This window comes from Polyodon spathula, chromosome 3 (genome assembly GCF_017654505.1).
Source record: "Polyodon spathula isolate WHYD16114869_AA chromosome 3, ASM1765450v1, whole genome shotgun sequence".
Taxonomy (NCBI): domain Eukaryota; kingdom Metazoa; phylum Chordata; class Actinopteri; order Acipenseriformes; family Polyodontidae; genus Polyodon; species Polyodon spathula.
This window is the reverse complement of record NC_054536.1, coordinates 41,864,917-41,887,880: the sequence shown is the minus strand read 5'-3', so window position 1 is coordinate 41,887,880 and position 22,964 is coordinate 41,864,917. Positions and strand designations below refer to the sequence as shown.

The following is a 22,964-nucleotide window of genomic DNA, read 5'->3' as shown; positions in this document are numbered from 1 at the left end:
ACACCTCATTATGGGTTTTATATACAGTGCTCCCTAGCTATAAAGGGGGTCTTGGGGGACACATAATAAGAGTGTTATAAACAGGGAGGAGGTGGGAGCGCTGAAGGACACATCACAAAACACATCTGACTAAATACAAAATAAAATAACTCCCTCTCTATAATGCACATATAGTGAAGCAAAAATGTAACTCTGTGATTTAACCATGCATAAAGCACCATGTAATCAACGCTACATTTATTTTAAAAAGAAAAAAAAAAAAAAAAAAAAAAGGTAACATTCCCACTCGTGGATTACTTTAATGAGTAGTTTTTAAACTATAAATAGCCAAGTTAAACAGCAGTCGGGAGTACCGTTCGAAGCGACAGATAAGAAAACCAAGTGCGAGAACAAGAGTGGGTAGGGTGAGGGGAAGAGGGAATGGGCTCACCCCAAGTTCGGTTGCTGGAGATGTCTCATACTGTATTATGTGATAAGACATAAGGGTGTAAGGCAAAAATCAGAGTGTGACCAACTCTACAGAGGTGCAGACTTAAGGAGAGCTGAACCTGCCATAGAAAAGGATGTTGCGGGTTTTGTTGTGCCTAATGAAGAACAGGAATGGGTGGTCAGCATTGAACTGTACAGGGATCCTTGCACAGCGTAGCCTCATGATGGCCCCAGTGGCACCTGCTGCCTCTGTGCCCTCCTCATTCACCTCCACAAAGGACTTGTGCACCACCTTCGACAGCACTAGTTCATTATTGGGAGACATGCCAGAGAAATCAGACTTGCAAACATCAAAGGCATCTACCATGCCCAAGCTGATCAGAACTGACTTGAGGTCATAGGTCTCCTCCAGCTTGAATTTTGGCAGGGTCACGGTCACCTCAGTGTTGCCCATCATTTCTGGCTTAGTCCACTTCATGAGATTTTCAAAGGTGAGCTCCCTTTCAAGCTGCAGAAAGAAAGACCACAAACACCTCTTGGTATTTTCACAATATTAAAAGTCACAGCATTGGTTTTAAATAGAAGCTTGCTGTTGTTCAGGGCAGTACAGCCCCTAATGGTACAAGCCTATCGAAATGACCTGTGCTTTAGCTGCAAGAGTGCTCTCTCCTCACCATCTCTTCACCTTTCACCAAGCTTACCTCTCCCCTTTTGTGTTAGTGTCTCTGTGGAAGGCGCTTTTATCCTTTCTACCTAGGCTTCTTCATACCATGACCCATCCTCAAGAGGGGCAAGATTGTGTCAAACCTTCAATGCAAAGGGTCTTGATCTTACCTGCTGACGATGAGACCATTCTCTCACTCCCTGACACCATTACTCTCTACAACCTACTGATATGCTTGACAATGTATTCTGTACTTTTATTCTGCATCTGACTGAAGATCTCATTACTGCTGAACAAAAATATATTATATTTTATGCTTGTAAACACTATCCGTCTAGCCTCAACATTGTTCTCTCAGCTGCATCTTCTGGTTTGTACACAATGTTTTGTTAAAGTTTTGGGAACGTGCAGGGTAAAACAGTGTATTATTAGATAATAATTGTAACATCTAGAACATTTAACAATTTTTATATGTTAATATACTTATAATAAATCGTATTAATTGCCTAACTATTTCTTGCTGAGAACTGAACTTTTTTGTAATGTACGAGAACATTTATCTGTTCTTTGTTAAGGTCTAATGTAGGACACAGGAGACAGGAGAGATAAGAAATATTTATGGGAATGCAAATCAGGAGAAATAGTTGAAAGCAGTGCTCCAGATAAGATTTGGGGTCTAGGAGTAACTTATCATCTAATTAACAGAGTAAAATATTTTCAGGGGGTAAAATGCAACATTACTTTGAAGTCACGAGTAATCTCAATAATTACTGTACAACCTTTGCTAATGGGGCAGGCGTTGTACAATGTTCTTTAATTGGCTCAGCACATTTTTTTCGAAGTAAATGACTTGCGTTACTTATATTTTAACAATAAATTCTTAAACTCACTGAACATATTAAAACTTCAATATCAAGCTATACAGATAAATAAGGAAATGTATTAATAAATTATAAAACAGTTTAATATTATTAGGCACCTTTTTTTGTTTTTTTTGCGGTTGCCTCTGACAATGGTTCCTGTTGGATTTGTAGCTGGACCGGGGTGTTTAAACCTGTGTAGCTTGGAATTTCTTATTCTTACTGTGATTGGCTGCAAAGACAACAGGGCTAGCCAGAGACTGGATAATATTTGCTGATTTTGCTTGTGTACAGTTTCCTAGTAAATGAAGACATTGTATTCTGGAAGATGTAGTTGTTTGTGGACATTTTAGGGGAGGCGGGAGAGGAGGCAAAAAAGCTGGACAGCATAATTACTACGCATATTTTTACACATTAAAATTAAATTTAGTCCGTATTTAGGATTTTTTAATTTGTAAAAACAGCAGGTACTCAGCTTATCTGGACCACTGGTTGATAGCTCAGCGCAACCCGCTGTCATCGGTTACTTTGCCCTGATGATGCAACTAAAACATAAAGTAACGTTTTTTTGTTAAAATGTTGGATAGTGAACAAGACTGAGACACAGACTTGGGAGGACAAAACACAGAGCTAGCTGATGTTTTCCAATGCTACCTACTGTTGAAGGTCTAATGTCTGTAGAGTGTGCTCCCACTAGAATCTGGGGTAACAGCCACCTTCAGTGTTATATTTGCTGCTTATATATTTGAATGCATTTATATAGACTCTTAATAAAAAGTGTGACTGAGACAAACTTTTATTGTTACGCTTTCCTCTACACCTCCGGCACCTATTCTGACATCATTAAAAAGGTAAAGGCGTTCTACTTCTGGTACCAAAATCTTACACAATTAATCTGATTTTAGGAGATCCACTTATCGGTAAAGCTTTGCTTCTCTTCAAAATCACCAAAGAACAAAAGCTTGAGTGGACACATAACAATGACTTCAGTAACTTTACCTTCATGTAGCAATGCAGCTGATTCCTGTCATAAAAAAGTCACCTTACATGTTAACTAAAAATCACACTAAAGTAAAAACCAAGAGTTGCATTGATACATATTTGGTGTTGACATCTGGAAGTGCTTGTAAAACAGGTATTGTCCCTAATGGTGCCTTTCTCTGCAAAGTGTTATGATTCCTTCACTGGATGTTCTTCTAATTTCAGAAGCTGCCCTTCCTTACCTTCTCCAGTCCAGTGGAATCATCTTCAATTTCTGTAGGTAAGATGATGAGCATGCTCAGCTCATCGCCAACATATGGGAGCTCTATAATCTGACTGTTCACTTCAGGAATGAATGAGAGGTTAAACTTGGCTTTCTGTTGCATCATCTGCACAGGCTTTGTTCCATTCTGTAAATAAATATCAAACAAAAAAGATTGATGATTTATAGCATCAATAGGCATCACACTTGCTTTTGAGACAAAGGTTCAAACTCCATATATCATAATTTCTACTTGGGTAAGAGAACATAATTTAGGATTTGGACATGCACACCAGTAATGTAAAATCTTTAACTAAGAACCTGCTTACCTTGCTCAGTCGGAAAGACCTTTCTCTTGTTTCACTCTCGCTGAACTTCTTCCCCCAGTTTCCTTTGAAATAGATGGCATTCACCAGGACAAGTCTGGTCAGATCATCAACAGTCCCTTTAGCCAACAAGTTCTGGATTTTGTCTACGTGAAAATACATAAAAAGTCATTGTAAATTAGCATTACGATAAATAGTTTTTATTCTGAAAAGTGTGATTCTTCAATAAACTGGTCCTATGAAAATCATAAAGGATAACAAGGTAAGATTTGCAAAATTCATTAAATTAGCTTAAACTTTTCATAATGTTTCACCCTGTGTCTGGCTCTGCACCCAAGAGTTGATGTTCTGTCTGGCTGCTTCTGATGCATTTACAAAATCAACGGCTTCCAGCTCAGCCTGGTAGAATTTCTTGGTGTCCTGAATGAATTCCTACAGGAAGTAAAATTAAAAACACTTGTCAATATTAAATTGTGCTGTTTGTTTAGGTTGAATGGATAATAAAGCCCACCTACAGACATTGTGATGTGTTTGAATACATTATATGAAAAACTCAATTAGTTGCCTGTGAAATATTACTGAAATATTTAAGTTCCCCTCACGAGAACGATTAATGAAATGCATCTTTTGCAATTATTACCACAGCAATTGCAACACAATGGACACATATTTCCCAGTGGTGCTCCTGGTACTTTATTCCACTCATGCCAACATGGAGCACAATGCTACATGATATCAATGCTTGGGAAGGGAGCCTTTCTACCAATGGGTTACTGTGACAGGGATGAGGCCTGCCCCTGTAAATAATAGGTTTCTGTTTTTTTGTAAATAAAATGTACTTAATTTGAAAAAAAAAATTCAAATAAAGTGTGTGCTAGATATGGCAGGATTGGGAGGTTAGACCTCCCTCCCTACCTAATTTAAACTTAATGTGCAGAAGATGGCCAGGTGTTAATTGATTAATTGATTAACAATTACCCGTGGTCACCTGCCAAGGTGCTGGAAAGCAACTTCTTTATTCTTTTGTTCTTTCTTATGCAAGCCTGGAGGTGAATGGGAAGAATCCTGACGTGCATGTGTGTGTGTGTGCGTGCATCAACTGGGTAGACTGGGATAACTGCACCATTAGGATTAGGGATTTAATTGAGGAGATTTTAATCCCACACAGTTGAATGTGTGCTTGAGAGAAGGTTTCTGGTGAAGGACCTCCATGTACAGCAGGAGTAGTGCATGGCTGACTGTAGGCCAACTTACATTTTATAGTTGTTTTATGTTTATATATTTTGATGTACATGTCTGTATATATGCTTCCACACGAGGGCTACCACTGCTGGTACCCTAATGGTGTCCATCTACCACTGCATCTGCCTGTGTGACTGTAAACAACATCTGGACGCATGAGCGCGTTTCTACATCAAACCCTCTGTGTCATCCGTTTCTTAGCGGATACCCACACCGTAACAGGACACCCCTGTACAGTCATAGAATTGCATTGAAATCATTCATTACACTGTAGTACCACTTCCATGAGCAATATTATTATATGGTAAAGGCAAACTCTCTTAATGGAATATTGTAGGAAAGTGAAGGCCTTGTAAACATTAAAAAAAAAAAAAAAAAAAAAAATAGATGTGTGTTTTAAAGATTGTTGTGTTCACTGCCTTAGTACAGAAATATCAATAAATTAAATACTGCCTTACAATAAGGCCCAAAAGATTAAAATCTTACCTTGACAAAGTCAAATGATTTCTCTCCATACAGGCGATTAGCCAAACACAATTTATAGGGCGCGCCCTGTTTGTTGATGTCAGAGATCAGCGCTCTGAATCCAGAGTGCACATCATCCTGAGACTTGTTAAAGTGGACGGACTGTTGTACAAAACCAGAGAGAGCAGAGTTATTCAGCTTTCCATCGTTATTACACAGATATACTATGATTTTGTTCCAGTTTTGAATTAATAACAAAACAAAATTTAAAAATGTTTATTACTCGTTCGTTAAATTACCAGTTTGGAACAAAAGCTTAGTACATTTGATCATGTACACTGATGTTTAAAGAAAGTAAAAAAAAAAAAAAAAAAAAACACACACACATACACACACACAAAACAGCTGAAGGATGCAGTTATGTTATTACCCACAAGCTTTCAAGCATCTACAATATGTTTATTGAATGGTGAAGAACAGACCCTGGATCTTCCCAAGAAAGTAGTTATTAGTAATGCATACATTGTTTTGGGTAAAGAGAAGCTCTTTTGCTACAGAGCAAACTGACTTTGGATTATTTTTCCAAGCACCTACAAACTAAAATATTACACTTCCTGTTGAATTTCAATAAACTAGTTTTCCATTCACAAAAAAAATCATATAAGCGGCCAGATCTAACATGTATGAAAAACCATAAACCTCATGTGTTATTTGATATTGAAGTCCCAATAAATTGTATTGAACAAGCCGCCTACTGCAATTGTAGTCTTGTTTCAAATCTCCCAAACGGTGTCTCCAATAGAAATTTAGAATATGCTGCAACTCCGTAGTTGGGGGTGGGTTTATAGTATTCAGAATGAATCAATGATAGAATTGAGTAACCATTTCCAGTGTTTTTCCACTTTTTTCTGGTGTTTATTGGCTATACACTGATTTTATTTATATATATATATATATATATATATATATATAACTGGTTTTGGGGCCCCCACTTGAGTTCGGGCCCTAGACACATGTCTAGTTTGCTTATGCGTTAATCTAGCCATGTATACAGTACTCAAGTGCCTGTAATATATAAGGAATGTTTGTGCATATAAAAAATGCAGGACCTTAAAAACAAAAAAGGTTTGGAGCCTTTTTCACATCCAGCATTATTTTTATTTATTTATTTTTGTGTGTGTTTTTTTAAATTAGGGCTTGATTGGGTGTGGATTTGTAGTAAAGTTGCTTTAAATGATTTGGTTGCAAATATTTGTACGCCTTGGATAAGGATGATAAATATGACACATTTACAGTGAGGGTAACCCATAGCAATGTATTGAATTTTAAGGATGAGGGAGTATTAACTTGCTGTACTGGTTTAAACTGCAATGTAAATATAAATTGCAGATGTCAAACAAATGAAGCAACCTAAGCAACGACCTTTACCATTTGTTTGGTTTAGATTAGCAACGTTTTTTTTTTTTTTTTTTTTTTTTGCTTTTTTTTTTTTTTAATTTTAATTTTTTAATTCCAAACCACATCAGGTGAAATTGTGGCTTTAAGCACTCCCACTCCAAAACCATGTTTAAGATTAGGCTGTTTTTACACGTATGTACTAAACTATTTTTTCAATGTAGCTTTTCTGCAGACAAATGCACTTTGTCAATCTGGAAAATTACACCACAGAAATACAGTATTTTAAAAACAACAGAGTGAAGTTCAATACTTATTGAAATAAAGTTTCACTAGTGACAGATGATTTAAGACATTATACATTCATGCACTTTATAAGCCCTGTACACATCTTATAAATTCAGGGACTTTATAACTCCTTGAGGCAGAGTGTCCCGCCCCTTTATGTTTATTAGTGTTTTATGTTATATGTAGGGTGATAATGTTGGTGTTTATGTATAAAATACAAGGGATATAAATTTGGGTTACGAGCACAAGTGTTTAAAATGCATATTTGTATTTAGGCAAGAGGATTGCACAGCACTTCACGTGCAGGTAAATTAATATGTGAGCACGAGGAATTGCACTTTTTATTAATTCACGTGCAGTTGTACCGAGACTCCAATTGAATGACTGATTACCAATCGAGTCTCGGTACAGCTGCATATTTTCACTCACTCGGGGTTGTGTGTTCGTGAGTGGAGAACGGGAGAGAGAAGGAGTAGATTAAAAGTATAACAATTGCTTCCAGCACGGTACTTGTTTGTTAGGTTCGTCCACTGTCTTGTTTAGTGTTGTCCGTTTTGTTTGTTTGGCCAATGCGCCCTTTATTTTCAGTTGTGTGCTTTGTTTAAACCTTTTGTTTGTGATTATTATTTAATAAAACTCTGGACGACGTGGCGTCACAGATTCACCGCCATTCATCATTGTTTGGAGTCTGCATTTCTGGTCTGACGTCAGCCCTGCAAAGCCATCCTGTTCACACTGCTGTTTACAGTATAATGCAGACCTGCACATGCCATTCCCTAAAGTTGGAACCACACCCAAACAGTGTTAGATTTATGGCAGCATTTTTACAGTACAATGAACTATGATACTAGCAGCTTACTGATATAACTGAACTTGTACCTGCTGAGCACCACACCCAGCTTTTGTGGGAAGGGCAGAGACACTTTCCCTAGAGAAATCTGAGTTGCTCTGAAATTATCTTTAAAACAATCTGAAGTGGGCCATTTCTCCTAATCATTTTATGCTGTCTAGTATTTTAAAAGGACAGACCTAAGATGGCAGAATTTGTTTGTTTTTTTTGAATGCCGGCTTACTCAATTATCTATTAATTCAATAATAATATTAATAAGCTGCAGTGGTACAGTCTAATGAAGGATATGTTTAGTCAATACAGTTAATTCTACTAGGACCCCAGGGCAGAAAAGGCTAATACAGAACACTTTGGACAGAATTAACACCAACTGGCCTGGTCCTTGCACATATCCAAGTTAAGTGTGAGGGGTATGAAAACAACAGAGCTGTAATTCTTATAACTCTTGAGCAGCACCCACCTGTGCCATCTCAGCTGCTGTGTTCCCCCGAGCCCCCAGATACACCATGGCCAGAGCGGAGGAGATGCTCAGGGGGGAGTAGAATATGTTCCCTGCTTTTCTGTCATTACTGAGCTTCTTAAAGAGGTCCAGGGCGAAGCTGGTGTTTGCACTGGCCAAACTCTCCATGATCAGCAGCCTAGGGAAAGAAAGTGCAAAAAAGTGACCTACAGAGTATATTGACATTCTCCAAAACACAAATCCATAAATCACATTTGGCAGCTACTGCACCCAGTTATTTTTTTTTTTTTTTTTTTAATTAAGATTAGTGATAGTATGGACCAAACCTTTTTTCCAGGATGCTGTATTACTCTGGGTTGATATGTATAGATTTCAAAGCTCAAGGCTACAACCTCTTGGTCAACGCCTACTTTTTTAGTTTAAAATCAGTTAAAATCTATTGTATTGCTGCTTTAAACCAAGGACATTTTGTTCCCCCCGCAAGTCTAGACTGGTTCATGTCTTTCAGAAAGGAAACAAAATGAATGGGGGTGCTTAGCAACAGACCAAATACTTGAAAGTCGGCTTCTCTCTTAAATCATTTAGAAAGTACGAGCCACCATTACATTGTAGATAATCACATCCAGCACAATCCTCTGCTGAATCTACACCACTTGCATGAAATATCAATAATGCCATGGATTAACAAGCCTCAAGACACCTTCCAGCACCCTCAGCCTATGTCAGGTTGTCATGGATATTATCAGTCTTAATTTAAACTTCTTATAACTTAAGAACATAACAGACAATAGCGTTACCTTGCATTTTTCATATTCAGTATTGGAAAATTTGTTTGTGTCTCCATACAGTACTACTAATTGCAGAACTTTGAAGATATTTCCTTTACAAAGATATGGTATCAGATACAGTAGTTCTAGCACTTTGGAAATCGTAATAAAAATATCCTTGCTTATATATTGCTACATACGATTTTCATATTACATGTTGGCACTTCATTCAAAACAGACCATGAGACAGGAACAGCACTTATACTGGTACAAAGTTAATAGATCTTCACCCTGAAAAACGAACCAATGAAGAGTTTCAAGTAATTTTATATTATTTGGGGTTGTGAATTTCTACATTTCCATCATGACTTGGAATCCAATTCATATATAAACTGGAGATGGAAGTCAGTTGACTTGTCACAGATGTGGGGAGGGGGATCAGGTTGTATTTGTGGATATCAGTTCCATTTCGGTTATGTTAACACATTACATTTTAGATAACCAAATCTTACACTTCAGATCTACTAATACAGAATTGTGATTGGCCTCTGTAACAGGGAGAGATCTGTGCTGACTCTGCTGGCGTGTTCACGGGCTGCAGGAAGAGGGCGGCAGTCGCCCAACAGCCGCCTGTGAGTCATGGCAATGACACGGGGAGGTGGGAAAGGGTGTGTGTGGACTTTCCCCCTCTCTGAATGGCTGGGAGGCGGGTCTTGGGTGATTGTTGGTCCTATATAATAACGCTCTGTTGTTAACTCAGGTCTGCCCACTTAGACGCGCTAAGGGTGCGGACGCTTTGATTCGGGACCGGGAATCAGCGAGACAGAGAGAGAGAGAGCGGGAAACCCTTGGGCAGACCCCGGCGTATTGTGAAAGAGCAGGCTAGATAGCCGAGAGAGTAGGACGGTGATCCGGGTCGTGCGGGTAGCGGCGACCGGGATAACGCTGCCGAGTGCAGCACCTTTTATTTGTAGTTTTATTACTGTTTTATTTTCTCTTGTTCTTTTCGCCTTCTGTTTTCATTATTATTTCTTTGAGCACCTGCGAGTGCATTTGCGGTTCGTGTACCAGCTGTGGTATTTCCGTGGTGCTGTCTATCATCGTTGATAGGCAGCCCACGGTCAACAGTGCCCTCTGCCGGAGAGAAAAAAAGAACCGGTCTAAAATAAAACTGGGCACCTGTGTGGTGTTTCCCGAATACACCTGTCTGTCTCCTGGTCAGTGAATTACCCACACCCCTTCCACAGCCTCTTACACAAAATATGACTGTGCCCTACTGTATATTATCACTAGTTTAAGCAAATCATATTTTCTCTGATAAATTAGGCTGATCCAGTGGATGTTTCTGCTTATGTCACTTTTTTCAGAGACTATTAGTTCTTTGGTTATTAAGATACGAATAAGTGTCTGATGTACACCTGGAGGCCATCTTCAAAGCTACATGAAGCTGTCTTACAGCAACCACTGAAAACTATGTTTCATACATTTTTTTAAAATGGAATGCTATTGTTTATTGCAAATAAGAGATTAATGTTCCACATTTAAGTGATAAAGTCTGTACAATTAGTACTTTTTTAAAATGACTACATAGAAAGTTGGGTTTCTAATTTTTGTAAACGGCACGTTTCAGATTAGTGGTAATGCATTTTCATTTCACTGAAACAAAACGGCTTCTAATTGTGTTAAGTGCTGATCTTCTGGTGTCTGTTTTCTTACTTATCATAAAATGCAAAAGACATTAGCTTTAGTTTCAATGTTTTTGTGCAAAATTCTATTCTCAAGCCCCTCCCTCGAGGTGGGCTAAAACGATTTTAATCGTAAATAATATCACTACCTAGTTAGGTGATGATGACTTGCAAACCTGTAGCTTAAAAGAAGCTCCTAATTCCCATTTGAAATCTGTTATCACCTTCACAACATTATAAACAGTATCAAACGAGCCATTCATTTCTCGCTGTAGGCAAATTGTTCCACGAACTGCTGTTCCGGGATCAGTATCACCAAATTTCTTTTTCCCCTTTATTTTTCTTTCGTTCCTTGTTACCTGCCGTGATTCTTTCATATACTTATACATGCCACTTCCAGGATCCATTTTTGCCACATGCATTAAGCTTAAATACGACAAAAGGTGACCCTAGAAATTGCCAGTGCTTATCAACAGCTTTTTTGTCCTCCTATAGAGGCACAATATTAAACAAACACATATGAATAGTTCACTGTAAGTACTGTTTTTTATGTTTTTAAAGATTATTTCAAATGCAGCAACATTTTCAAGAAACATATGCCACTATGTGTAGTTTCACTTTTTAGGTGGTTCAAGTAAAATGCCTTTATCAAAACATATTCAGATACAACACTTGGTTACTTTTCTGCGTTAATTCATTCGTGCATACATAAATACTCTAAATAGCTCCTTTGAACCTTTTAAAATGTTTTTCTGTTATTGTGAAAACAATAGTTGCTTTTTTGCTGCTTCTTTGTATGTATAAATAAAAGTAGGAAAAAAAAGGAGTACAACAGTATTAAAATTTGCCCCTAAATACCCCCAGCAATTTAACAAAATTTGGTTAAACAGCCACGCAATCTTTTGCAAATATTTATTGGCCCAGCTTATTAGTAGCATATGGTGTCGTACCGATTAAGCCCAGTTTGGTGATAAACACTCAACCAGTTTTGACATATTTATTTGCAGACAAGTAGTACAACTAAGAAAATTATTTTCATTTCTAATTGATATAAGATAATTGTAACAAACGTCACAACTATAATGCATGACCTTGCAAACTAGTTTGCGTAGATCTGAGCGTTGTTGGAGAGTGTCTGGGCTTACCTTTCATTATTTGTTCTGGAAAGTGCTTCAGTCTGATTATAATTAGGATTGTTATTTTTTATATTAAATCGGTAATGATGTTAAACGTTGAATTCCCCAAAAATATAACTGAAATTAATTTACATAGGATAAACATCAGTAAAACCACTCGCTATTTTTTATTTTCTTACTAAAAATAACCATTAATAGAAATCATCTCTAGTCTGTGTAGTTTTATACTTACTGTCATTTTCGATGAACACAGAGAACCTTGCCCTTAAGTTCTAAGATTTGCGCATGCGTAGAAAAGCTAAAAAATGCAAACGCTAACTTATTTCATGGCTAACCTATTTCCTGTGACACCTGTTCTTAACCCTAAACCGAAATGTTGCTAATCTAGCCTGTGTCACACAAGTCTAGAGTGAAGTATTATCTGGAAACTACAAACACATGAGCTGATCCTGAACCAAGTCAAAAGATCAGATTACTGCTGTGATAAACCCCTACAGAAAAAGCTGGAATCTGACGTGTGGCTAAAACAAAGTGTGACTCAAACCTTGTATTACTCTGTTAATCAAAAACAAATACAAATGACCTTCTGCCTTGCCGTCACATCTCTGAAAAGTCACTAAACACAAAGCCCAGTGTCAGTGCTGTGGGGGTGGATGAGTGATGAATACAAAGCTTGTGATTTAACTGCCAGTTTTACATAAGGCAGAAACATGCCATTCAGCTAAAAGAGCAGGCCTCACAGTGACACAGTACATCCAGAGAGGTTTAGTAGTTATGTTAAACACCGGGACCACTTGCCAGCATTTTATTAATGTGTTTTATTGAATTCAAATAAAATTGTTCATGCTTCTGTATTTTGTCATAATGTTAAAAACTGACACCACTTACCCTATAGGAGCCAATTTGCTTTTCTGGCGCACTGCACATGCACAGCAAAGAGATTAAGAACAGAGAATGGAAAAATACCAGCAACCGACTTGTACAAAGAGTGCAAGAACAACGGAAGGTTACAAAGTGTGGAATGTGTGCAAAACTTATGACTAAATAAAAGATACATAGAGGAAGTAGGAGCACTGAGTGATGCAACCCCTGTATAGAATGTTCAAGGTTACTTATACAAACTGTTAATATGCTAATAGTGTTATTGTGAATTTACTAACATAACTGTGTGCTGAAAGCTGATTGGTGAAGCATATATTCCTTACTGCGTAGTTACCACTGATTGGTACTAACAACATGTATAAAGCAGTCACTTATGGACATAACTACAGAGCAATTTACTACTCCATTGGGCGTGTGCGATTGTCTCTCCAGAGCTCTGCTATGTTCAATAAAAAAACTTTAACAATCTACTTTGGGATCTGAATCGTTGTATTCCAGCTTTTCAGGACCCTACACCCCCATTCTACAGAAGTGTCTCAAGAACAAAGACTAATATCAGAATTTTGTTTTTGAATGATGCTCTTCCCCTTGGCAGCGGCAGCCATAAATGCCATAGCATTGTGTCGCTCTGATAAACTTTCAAGCTGCCATCTCTGGGCCCTGTCTGCTGCAGGTGACAATATAATTGGCTGTACTCTGATGCACATATGCACCTGACAGTTCCTTATACTACGACTGAGCTATTAAGAAAACATAGATCAAGTGTACATTAGGCCGTAACACGTTGATACAGTAACACGTTCTCCAGATATCAGTAAAAATGTAATTGTGACATACAATAAGCATGGAAAGACAGACATATTACATGCCCTGGTTGATGTGCTCAATAACTGCAAAAGAATGTCTTAAGTCCCAAAACAAATGGATGAGCAGTTCTCTAGATATAGACTTTACATATGCATGGACAGATATATGTGATATATACTTGTCTCTGTGGATACATAATACACACACACAGTACAACCATCTTTGTTTACTTTGGGGAGGGTTATCGTCTATCGTCACTACAGAGTGAACAATAAAAGGGATAATGAATCTATGCAATTTAAGTCTCTTTACTCCCAATGAAAAATCAGTGAATTAAATTTCTTAATCCGACTGTTTTATAAAAACATTTTTTTCAGTGGATTTTTTAAATACAATCTACAGTACACAGGCCCTAGCAAGCTTGTATTATGAAATGAAATGCAACCAGTATGAATATACCTAAATATTGCATGGTACAGAAGTTCAACAGGAAAATAATGTATTGTAACATGTATTACATTTGAGTATACCTGTAGAATACTATCTTCCAATCCTGTATGCCAACCCTTGCAAGATGCAAGTGAGTGCCTTCTACCTGAAACAGACCAAGCAAAAACTCCAGGTATCGTGGGCTGGTACCATACTTGAGCACAGTGTAACTTGGAATTATATTAGGACAGAATGCTATTGTTTAAAAAGCACATCAAGAAGCGGAAAAAGAAAATGAATTCCAGGAACTGTGTACTTCAAAAACTGGCCCCCATAAATGAGGAGCTGACTCCCTAAACACTGTGCAATCAGTCCTGCACTGTGTTACTCAAATGCAGAACACCGCCCCAGCATGGTCAATCTCAAGCCATGCACACGAAATTAATATTGAACTCAATCATTCCTCTAGGATCATCACTGGGATTTTTTCAATGAACTCCCACATGGTCACTATACATCCTTGCAGGGATTGCACCACCATCAGTGAGATGGGATGCCTTCAGTAAGAAGGCGAAACAAAAACAAGTGCATGACCCAAGACATCCATTGCATGGACACATCCCACCACCCAAGAGACTGAAGTCCACAACATTTCCCCCAAATTTTACAATAGCTATGTTTTTATACACACTGTCTTCATTAAAATGACAGTAAATGACGTCCACAAGATGGAAAAATCATACAGCAAAGCCCCAGCAAGCAAGCTGGAAAATGTTTTAAAAATGTATGTTTCAAGCTACCTCTGTGACTACAAAGGTGAGTTATTTTAATTTAACTTAATTCTTACATTTTCACATTCTCTTTGTATGTGTGTATATGTGATAGTAAAGCCTATAGTCTGTATACTTACAAATAACTAGAAGCCACCTGGTACTTTACTAACTTAACAAGCATGTTTAAAACTGTATAGGTTATGTAGTACAACGTAGAAGTACTGTTGTAACTATCTACTTGATTTATATTATATTAGGGCTTCTGTTTTTTGTTTTTTATAAATTTCATTTTTTTGGTGCTTATTTTTAGCTATTTTCAAATTTATATATATATATATATATATATATTTTTTTTTTTTTCTGGGCTTTCGCTTTTCATATACTGTATGAAATTATTGTTTTCGGTTCCTTTCCAAAAAGAGTGTTTGTTTGTCATTATATGTATTATCTGGATAGTACTTGCACACTTTATGTACCTTCTTTCCTTTGCTGTCTTCCACAACGAAATCCCTATGGTCACGGGCATATTCTTCTGGGGTTTCTGTGTGTTTAGGCATTTTAGAACTACAGGAGAAAGTGTTCAAATGGCAGAGGAGTCTGGAAAAGGATGGACTGAAAATGAATGCAGAAAAATCTGAAATAATGGTAATGGAGAGAAGAGGAGATACTATGACCACTGTTGAGGAGACAAATGGAGGAAAACTGAAACAGGCTGATGGCTTTAAATACCTTGGATCAGAAGTGGTAAAGGGAGGAGAAACACTGGAGGCAGTAAAACAAAGAGTGAAAGCTGGATGGAACAAGTGGAGAGAAATAACTGGAATAATCTGTGACAGGAAAATTCTCAGAAAGTTAAAGTGCAAAATGTACAAGACTGTGATTAGACCTGTACTAATATATGGAGCTGAATGCTGGGCAGTTGGAAAGAGGGAAGAGAACCTGATGAGAAGAGCTGAAATGAGGATGTTGAGATGGATTCTGCAGATTTCAATGAAGGATAAGATCAGAAATGAAGAAATCCGTAGACGATGTAAGGTGGTGCATGTGGTTGAGAAGATGCGAGAGGCGAGGTTACGGTGGTATGGACATATCATGAGGAGGGACGTTGAGGAAGTAACAAAGAGGGTAATGGAATTTGAGGTGGAAGGTAACAGGGGAAGAAGCAGGCCTAGAAAGAGATGGATAGATTGTGTGAGAAAAGATATGGAGGTATGTGAAGTGAGTGAGGAAGATGTGCTTGACAGAGACAAGTGGAGAAGAGCAACCAAAGCAGCTGACCCCAGGACAGTCTGGGACTAAGGCTGTGAAAAAGAAGAAGAATTTGCAGTTCTGTTTTAAATTCCACAAGCGTGTAAATACTCCCTATGGCATTGCAATATAGCTTTAAATTTCGCAAGCAAGACAAATCCTCCGCTCTAGTAATTGTAATCAGAAATGTAGTAACCCGGCTTTTTTTCCAAATGTGCTCTAAATTACTTTATTAGACCAATAATTGATCCAATTAAGCAATTTAGGGCAAAGTTGGAATAAAAGCCAGGAGGGATACCAGCCCTCCAGGACTGGAATTGCCCACCCTTGCTATATAGAGTGTCCATAGACCAGGAAACAGCTAGAGTTGTAGCTGGGTGACCCCAGAACGACTGGATCTCAAAAAGAAATCCGGGTGCACTGGGGGGAGGTGCACGTTCTGCTGTCAACAAGTTACTCCTGAACGGCCTCCGAGCATTAAATTAATTTTCACGCAGACGGCGTGCTACAGTCGGGTTACTTCTTCTTGGACCTTCTCGTGCTGTAGCCACTGCAGTTTGAAAATGATTACGCAGATGGATCAGTCGGATTGGAAGGTCCTGGGCCGGTTTAGTGACCCTCTGCCTTCTAGGACGAGGCCTGTCCCTCACAGAGTCGATTTCCTGGTTTCTCTGGACTAGTCTGCTGATTGTTGAAGCAGAATATCTCATTCTCCGGGCAACTTCTCTCACAGACAAACTGCCTTCAATCATGCCGATACCAACCAAGCAATCTTCATTACTCAAGCAGGTTGTTAAGCAGTGTTCTCAGTTTATTTTACTGCTTGTTTGATATGTCACAAGATCCTTTTATCACATCTGCTTGGCGATATACAAAAATGTCTGTGGACGAGGTGAAACAAAAGATAGCGCAGGGTTTATATCATGCAGTGGACAATAGTTATCAAGTGTGAAATTCTTTTGGAATCATAATGAATTAAAATAATGAATATGTGATTTGATTTGTAATACGCAACAAGTTGTTACTTTGCACATTTCAGAAGTGACATTAACTACATGTGCTGGCAAAACTATTTGGCTCTAAAGTGAAGCATGGGTTATTATGCAGTTTTACTATTCATAGACTGAAGTCAGTTAACTTGGATCTGTAGCGAGATATGTTGCACTTCAGCAACAAAAAGCATTTTCTGGGCTATATGGCGGATAGTTGGGAACTTAGTTTCATGGAAAGAGGAATAAAATTTGTCTAGTGTTACTCGATTGTGTTTTTCCTTGATGGCAATGTCAAATTGGAGTTCACTGTGCTCCAGCTGCAATTCTTCTGGGCCTTTCTTGTAGTCAAATGAAAACAGGCATGACACCAGTTCTAGGATCTTCTTGGAAAACTGACGAGAAAATTCCCCATGCAAGTCACTCAGAATTTGACTGTACTTATCTGCCTTCTCTGATGACCCTTTCATACATTTAAGTGTTGGACAGTGAGCGAACACTTTGCTTTGTTTGTTTTGCAACAGGACTAACTTCACTTTTAAATCTTTCACACTGGAGTACAACTCATGTACAAACACACCATTACCTTGCAACTTCATGGTAAGTTCGTTCAAATGTGTCATGATATCCACATCAAAACGCAAGGTTGCACACCCAGTTTGGATTCTTTAATTCACAGAAATCGTCTTCTGTCCCCTTCACCTCCAAGAAAAAGGCGAATTTCGCCTTTAAGCTCCCACACTCTCTGCAGAACCTTTCCTAAACTAAGCCAGCAGATATCTGTATGATAAAGTAAGTCAGTGTGTCCAGCTTCAATGTCCCCATGAAGGGAAATTAATTGCTGATGTTTCAGTCCCCTTGCTCTAATGTAGTTCACTCTTTTCACTGCAGTGTCAACAACGTGATCCATGTTTAGAACATTTTTGCAGAGCGCCTCCTAATGTATAATTTAGTGAAGGAAAATAAGTTCTTGCTCTGGTTTTACCTACTTCACTTTGTTCTCGAGTCTTTCTAAGAGTCCTATGTTTTTCCCCCAGTTAAATTCAGCGAGCCATCTGTAGTCACGTTTGCCAGCTTACTCCAATAGAGTTTCAGACACTCATTGACAACCAGTCACCCTCTCAGATAAGTCCTCGCCCATTGTTGTGCCTTTCATAAATTCCATAGACAAAATTCCTCTGCGATTTCAAATGTATCTTTAAATTCCTCTCACAAAAATCAGGGTCTGTGTTGTGTCCTGGATATCAGTACTATCACGAAGTGCCAACGAAAACAATGCGAAAGACTGAGCTTTCTCTTTGAACTGAGAGGCCAAGTCTTCCTCAATACGGCGAGAAACAGTTCTTCTTGACAAACTCATATTCTCAAACTTATTTCTGGATTCAGAAGCATCGACCATGCCTTCTTTAAAAAACAAGCTTATTTTGTTAGCGATCTTGAATGCCAGAAAATAACTTGCCATAGTAGAGTTAAACTTTGTCTCACAAAAATGTTTTGTTGCTTCTTTAAGTTAAAAGCGAGCTGCTCAGCTTTCCTTGCCCTTTCCTCAGATGCCATAATTAGGATGTTTCATTGTAAAATGATAGTTCAAATTGTATTCCTTGAGCACAGCGATACTCTCCTGACAACTCAAGCATATAGCCTTCGTGCCCACGTCAGTGAAGAAATACTTCGCTGTCCATTTTTTGCTAAAAACCCGGCACTCAATACCCAATTCTCATCTTTGAAACACTCAAATGCATGAAAACAAAAATCGTTACTACAGTTAAAGGAAAGCACACACCCACAGGACTGCATGAATCACCGAATCAACGTCACACACGTACTGCATTCCATGTGGGCCGGATGGCAGGACAGGCACTGTGAGTGTCTGAGTGTTTATAAGTCAGCACCTGATAATCGTAGGTTATTTTTAGTAATTTAGGTAATTTAAAAACGCAACGAAGCTCGCGGGCCGGATGAAATGCTCCCGCAGGCCTCATTTGGCCCACCGCTGCTGTATAGCCTATTGTATAAACTCACTCTGTGAAGAATGGTAGAGATATCTGTATAAATGCTAGAACGTGAGAGTCAATCGATGCAGGTAGTACGTAAGGGTTGGGTCGCAGGTCTTATTAAAGTGGGTCGGGTTGGGTCAGGTCAGGTCGCAGGTAAGAAGACGGTGTTGCAGCAGGTTGCGGGTTCGGGTTGGGTCCTGTAGTAGTGGGTCTGGGTTGGAAGCGGGTCGTAAAAATCGGACCTGCACAGGACTCTGGCCTAGGCCAGCACTTGAACACTGTTTGATGCAGGCAGTCAGCATCCTGCAATAGGGTGAATGAACAGAGCGTGATCAGGTTCATCCTCATTGACTATATGCAATGTGTGTGGGTATAGTCAATGCAACTGTTTTGAAATCAAATTAGCAACAAATTAATCTCCCGATTAGCAACAAATTAATCACTTAATTCGGGAGATGGCCACTTTCTGCACAGGTTTTAATTAACGTGGATGGGCTTCCCATCCACGCTGCAAAAACAAAACAATAACACACATGGCGATTCACCGTCATAGAAATCTACAATAAATAATAAATAAACACAAAACACGGAACAGGGGCGGAGAGGGAAACCCCGTTCTAAAATTAATACTGAACAGGGCTGCTCACCGTGTTACAGGTTTACAAAAAAAAAAAAAAAAAAATTAAAAAAGGAGATGAACATCACCCACTGTACAGCACCAAAGCGAATTGCGCTTACAATTGAAAAAAAGTTGGAAATACTTTCCCTTTTGGAAACGTTAATTACCAGAGATAAAATTGCACAATATTTTGGAATTTAAAAAAAAAAAAAACACTGTGACTGATATTAAAAAGTCTGTCCCAGAGATTTAAAAGTTTGCTGTATTTGATAGTGGCGATGGGATTTTTGAGATCTATTGTTGCTCGAGACAAGTACTTGAGCATTACAATTTCCGATTACTTGCATCAAACGCCACTCTCCTCTACATACTGTACTAGTGGACCAAAACCTCCCAGACATTGCCATGAGTCATATTTTAAATGCCAAACTAACACACAATCAAGTAATATATTAAGTAATTATTATAATGTTTGCTGCTTTGTGCAGTTAATTGAATATGGTCAAGTATTACTAAATTTAATGTAAAGTATTCAAATTCACGTACCCACACAACTTTACATTAAACTGTAAAGAGAAATGCCTGGCCTGCCTGTTTGAGGTGTGTCTCAGGGGTCCTTTACTTTAGTGCAGTAGTCCCAACATACAAATAAAAATTGTACTAACCATAAACGGACGTTCGGTCCAAAATTTCAAGTGAAAAAAAGCCTTCCACCTATGGGAATATTAGGGAACGGGGTCCACGAGTCTGTGGTATTGCAACTTTTTCTGCCTTTAAAAGTTTTGTATGAACAGCTGCAGCACGATTAAAAAAAAAATTCAAAAAAGTTCCAGCCTTGTTTTATGGGTCGGCACAGTATTGGGATAATCATCGATTTCAAAACTGCTGCATTCACGATTCATATGCACGCCCTTATAGGAGATAACGTGATCACGCCCTGTTCGGCCAAATCTATAGGAAATGTTGTTACGGGTGTTTGCCAACAGTAGATCCTTCCACAATAACCCTGAATATTTTCATTTCAAACTGTGAAGCATTTAACTTGTGTTTTTGTGGTACTGCAATTTTGTTTAGCATAATCATTTACATATCATGTTCTTGTCTGGTTCCGCAAAATACTTCCAAACTTGGATTCCTTTGTTTAGAGATGCCGTTTTAAATATAGAACACCACTTCTTTACAGTTTATACGTTTAAAATGACCATCCCTAGCAACCACCTACCAATCAACAAAAAAATAATTATTTTCCTACCTGTGAGGTTTTATGAGATAGGGGGTGGATTAAGTGAGGTGCACTGGAGGTTTATCCAGGGTCAAGCCAAGTTCAACAGAGTCTCTGCTTTGAGAATGCGAGTACGACTGTTAGCATTGAGAAGGCGTCAAAATAGTGGAGGAAGCAGCAATTCGCTTTTTGTGCAGAATTAGTAAGGTACCTTAATGACAGTAATACAGATAAATCAAAAGTTAAATTAGACGTGTCATTATTTAAAAAAAATGGGGTAATGCGTGACATCCATAAATTTGCCAGCAGTCGTACAGATGTGTAAGTCTTGCAGTCTGTGACATCTTAAATCGTAACTTCGGTCTCAATATCAGATATTTGAAAGAACAGTACTTCAAATGCTGGAGCTTCTTTCACAACTCCCTAGTCAAACAGATAACGTGCTCTTCCTCAGAAGCAAATCGCTTGTAGCTGAGGAATAAGCAACCTGTTGCTAGGTTTTTTGGACAAGATTGCCTTCACCTCAAGGGCAAAAGAACATTTTTTTTTTACTTAATTTGTAATCTTTTTCATCATTATTTAAATTTGTATTTAAGTTTTATTTTACAAGGGTTTAGAACTGCCACATTTTTATGTGTTTTATCTCTTATTTATTTTACTTTATTTTTTTTATTCACTCCTGTGTCACATGAAGGGACATATGTTGAATGCGCAGAGAAGATCATTTCACTTGACAATTTTAAGCAGATGTCAAGGAGTCTTATTGAGAATTAGACAAATATGTATTGGTAAGTTTTAGATATCATCAGTTCTGCATGGTATTAATGAAAACCACACTACTACATATATATTATATAGTCAAACTCTGTTAACTCGACTGGTGGATAACTAGACACCTTCACTTAATTCAACAGACAGTCTTGGTCCAGGATTTTCTCCCTATAAAATATATGCATCCTGCCTCTTCATTTTTTTATTCGACACCACACTTTACTCATAACTTGACACTTATTACCAGTAGCGAAGGGATAAAAACTATTAAAAAGATTAGCGGGTAACTTGACACCTGAACTTCCAGAGCCTCGTATTAAACTGGATAAAGCCATTGCCACACTGGACACTGTTCAGATGATTTTGATGATTATATATAAAAATTACATTTGACCACTGTAAACCCGTGCAACTATACCAGCTAAGGTATTCTTGGTTGTTTTGAAACAAGCTGAATGAACCTCAGTTGATAGCAATTGTACATAAACATTCCTGTACCTTCACATATCCACATTCAGCATTTAAAACCAAACTGGACTATTATTTTTTGTTATGTGCGTTTGACGGCGCCTATATACGTTTACTCATAGGGGGCTCAGAAAAAAGAAATGGTCAAAGCTGGGCCCAGGTGCAGTCTATTTTTTTTTTTTTTTTTCTCAATTTTCAGTCGTGGGCTCGTGGTCATTCCATGAAAAAAAGTTTTTATAATACAATTTTAAATTACACCCACTTCAATTTTACATCATTTTAAATCAAGCCGGTATCTTATGAAATAATAATCTTGACATAAACGCAAGTTACCTGCCTACACTAGTTCTACATCCAGCATGACAACTGACAACATCGTATTCAAAACAAACCATCAATATGTTCAGTTTTAACACTTACTCTAGTTTTGTTTAATAGTGGTGAATGTACAGCGGAAAGCACAGCTTGCAATTGTCTTCCAATTCGGTACGGACAGAATATTTATAAACCTTCCACTGACTGTACTTCCGCGAACTGAGTTTTTAAAGAGACAGTGCACATATTGCCCCATTGTGGATTAAAGCGATAGTGCACAGTGCAGGAATGTGCAGGCAAAAGGGGTGGGTCACACTTGGGTAGGCAAGGGAAGCAATTATGACAGTCATGTTTAATGTCAGCAGGCAGGGCAGGGATTGCTTAATTTAAATAAAAAAAACCAACATATTATTTTCAGTAAAGAACGCATTGATGCCACATATGAAGAACAGCACCATTTAGATTGAAAACATGGAGGCATCCTCTCTGCCTGTCTGTCTGTCACTTACATTTTTATTGTTTATGTACTGCACAGTGAATACAGGTCACAGTGGTCAACGTTTTCGTGTTACTGATGACTCTGGAATTAACATCTGTGATGGGAGGTGAATGGCACTGACACGTTTTATTTGTA

General features: G+C 38.2%; 1 protein-coding gene across 1 annotated transcript; it reads right to left on the bottom strand.

Moving 5' to 3' along the window:
• Positions 1-252: 252 nt before the first annotated feature.
• Positions 253-22,564, bottom strand: LOC121313104 (leukocyte elastase inhibitor-like). Its single transcript, XM_041245274.1, has 7 exons — positions 22,436-22,564; positions 8,223-8,400; positions 5,251-5,391; positions 3,837-3,954; positions 3,526-3,668; positions 3,177-3,344; positions 253-937 (listed from the first exon to the last, which is right to left on the bottom strand). The coding sequence occupies exons 2-7, from the start codon at positions 8,388-8,390 to the stop codon at positions 533-535; spliced, it is 1,143 nt and encodes a 380-aa protein (XP_041101208.1). The 5' UTR covers positions 8,391-8,400; positions 22,436-22,564; the 3' UTR covers positions 253-532.
• Between the last annotated feature and the right edge of the window lie 400 nt (positions 22,565-22,964).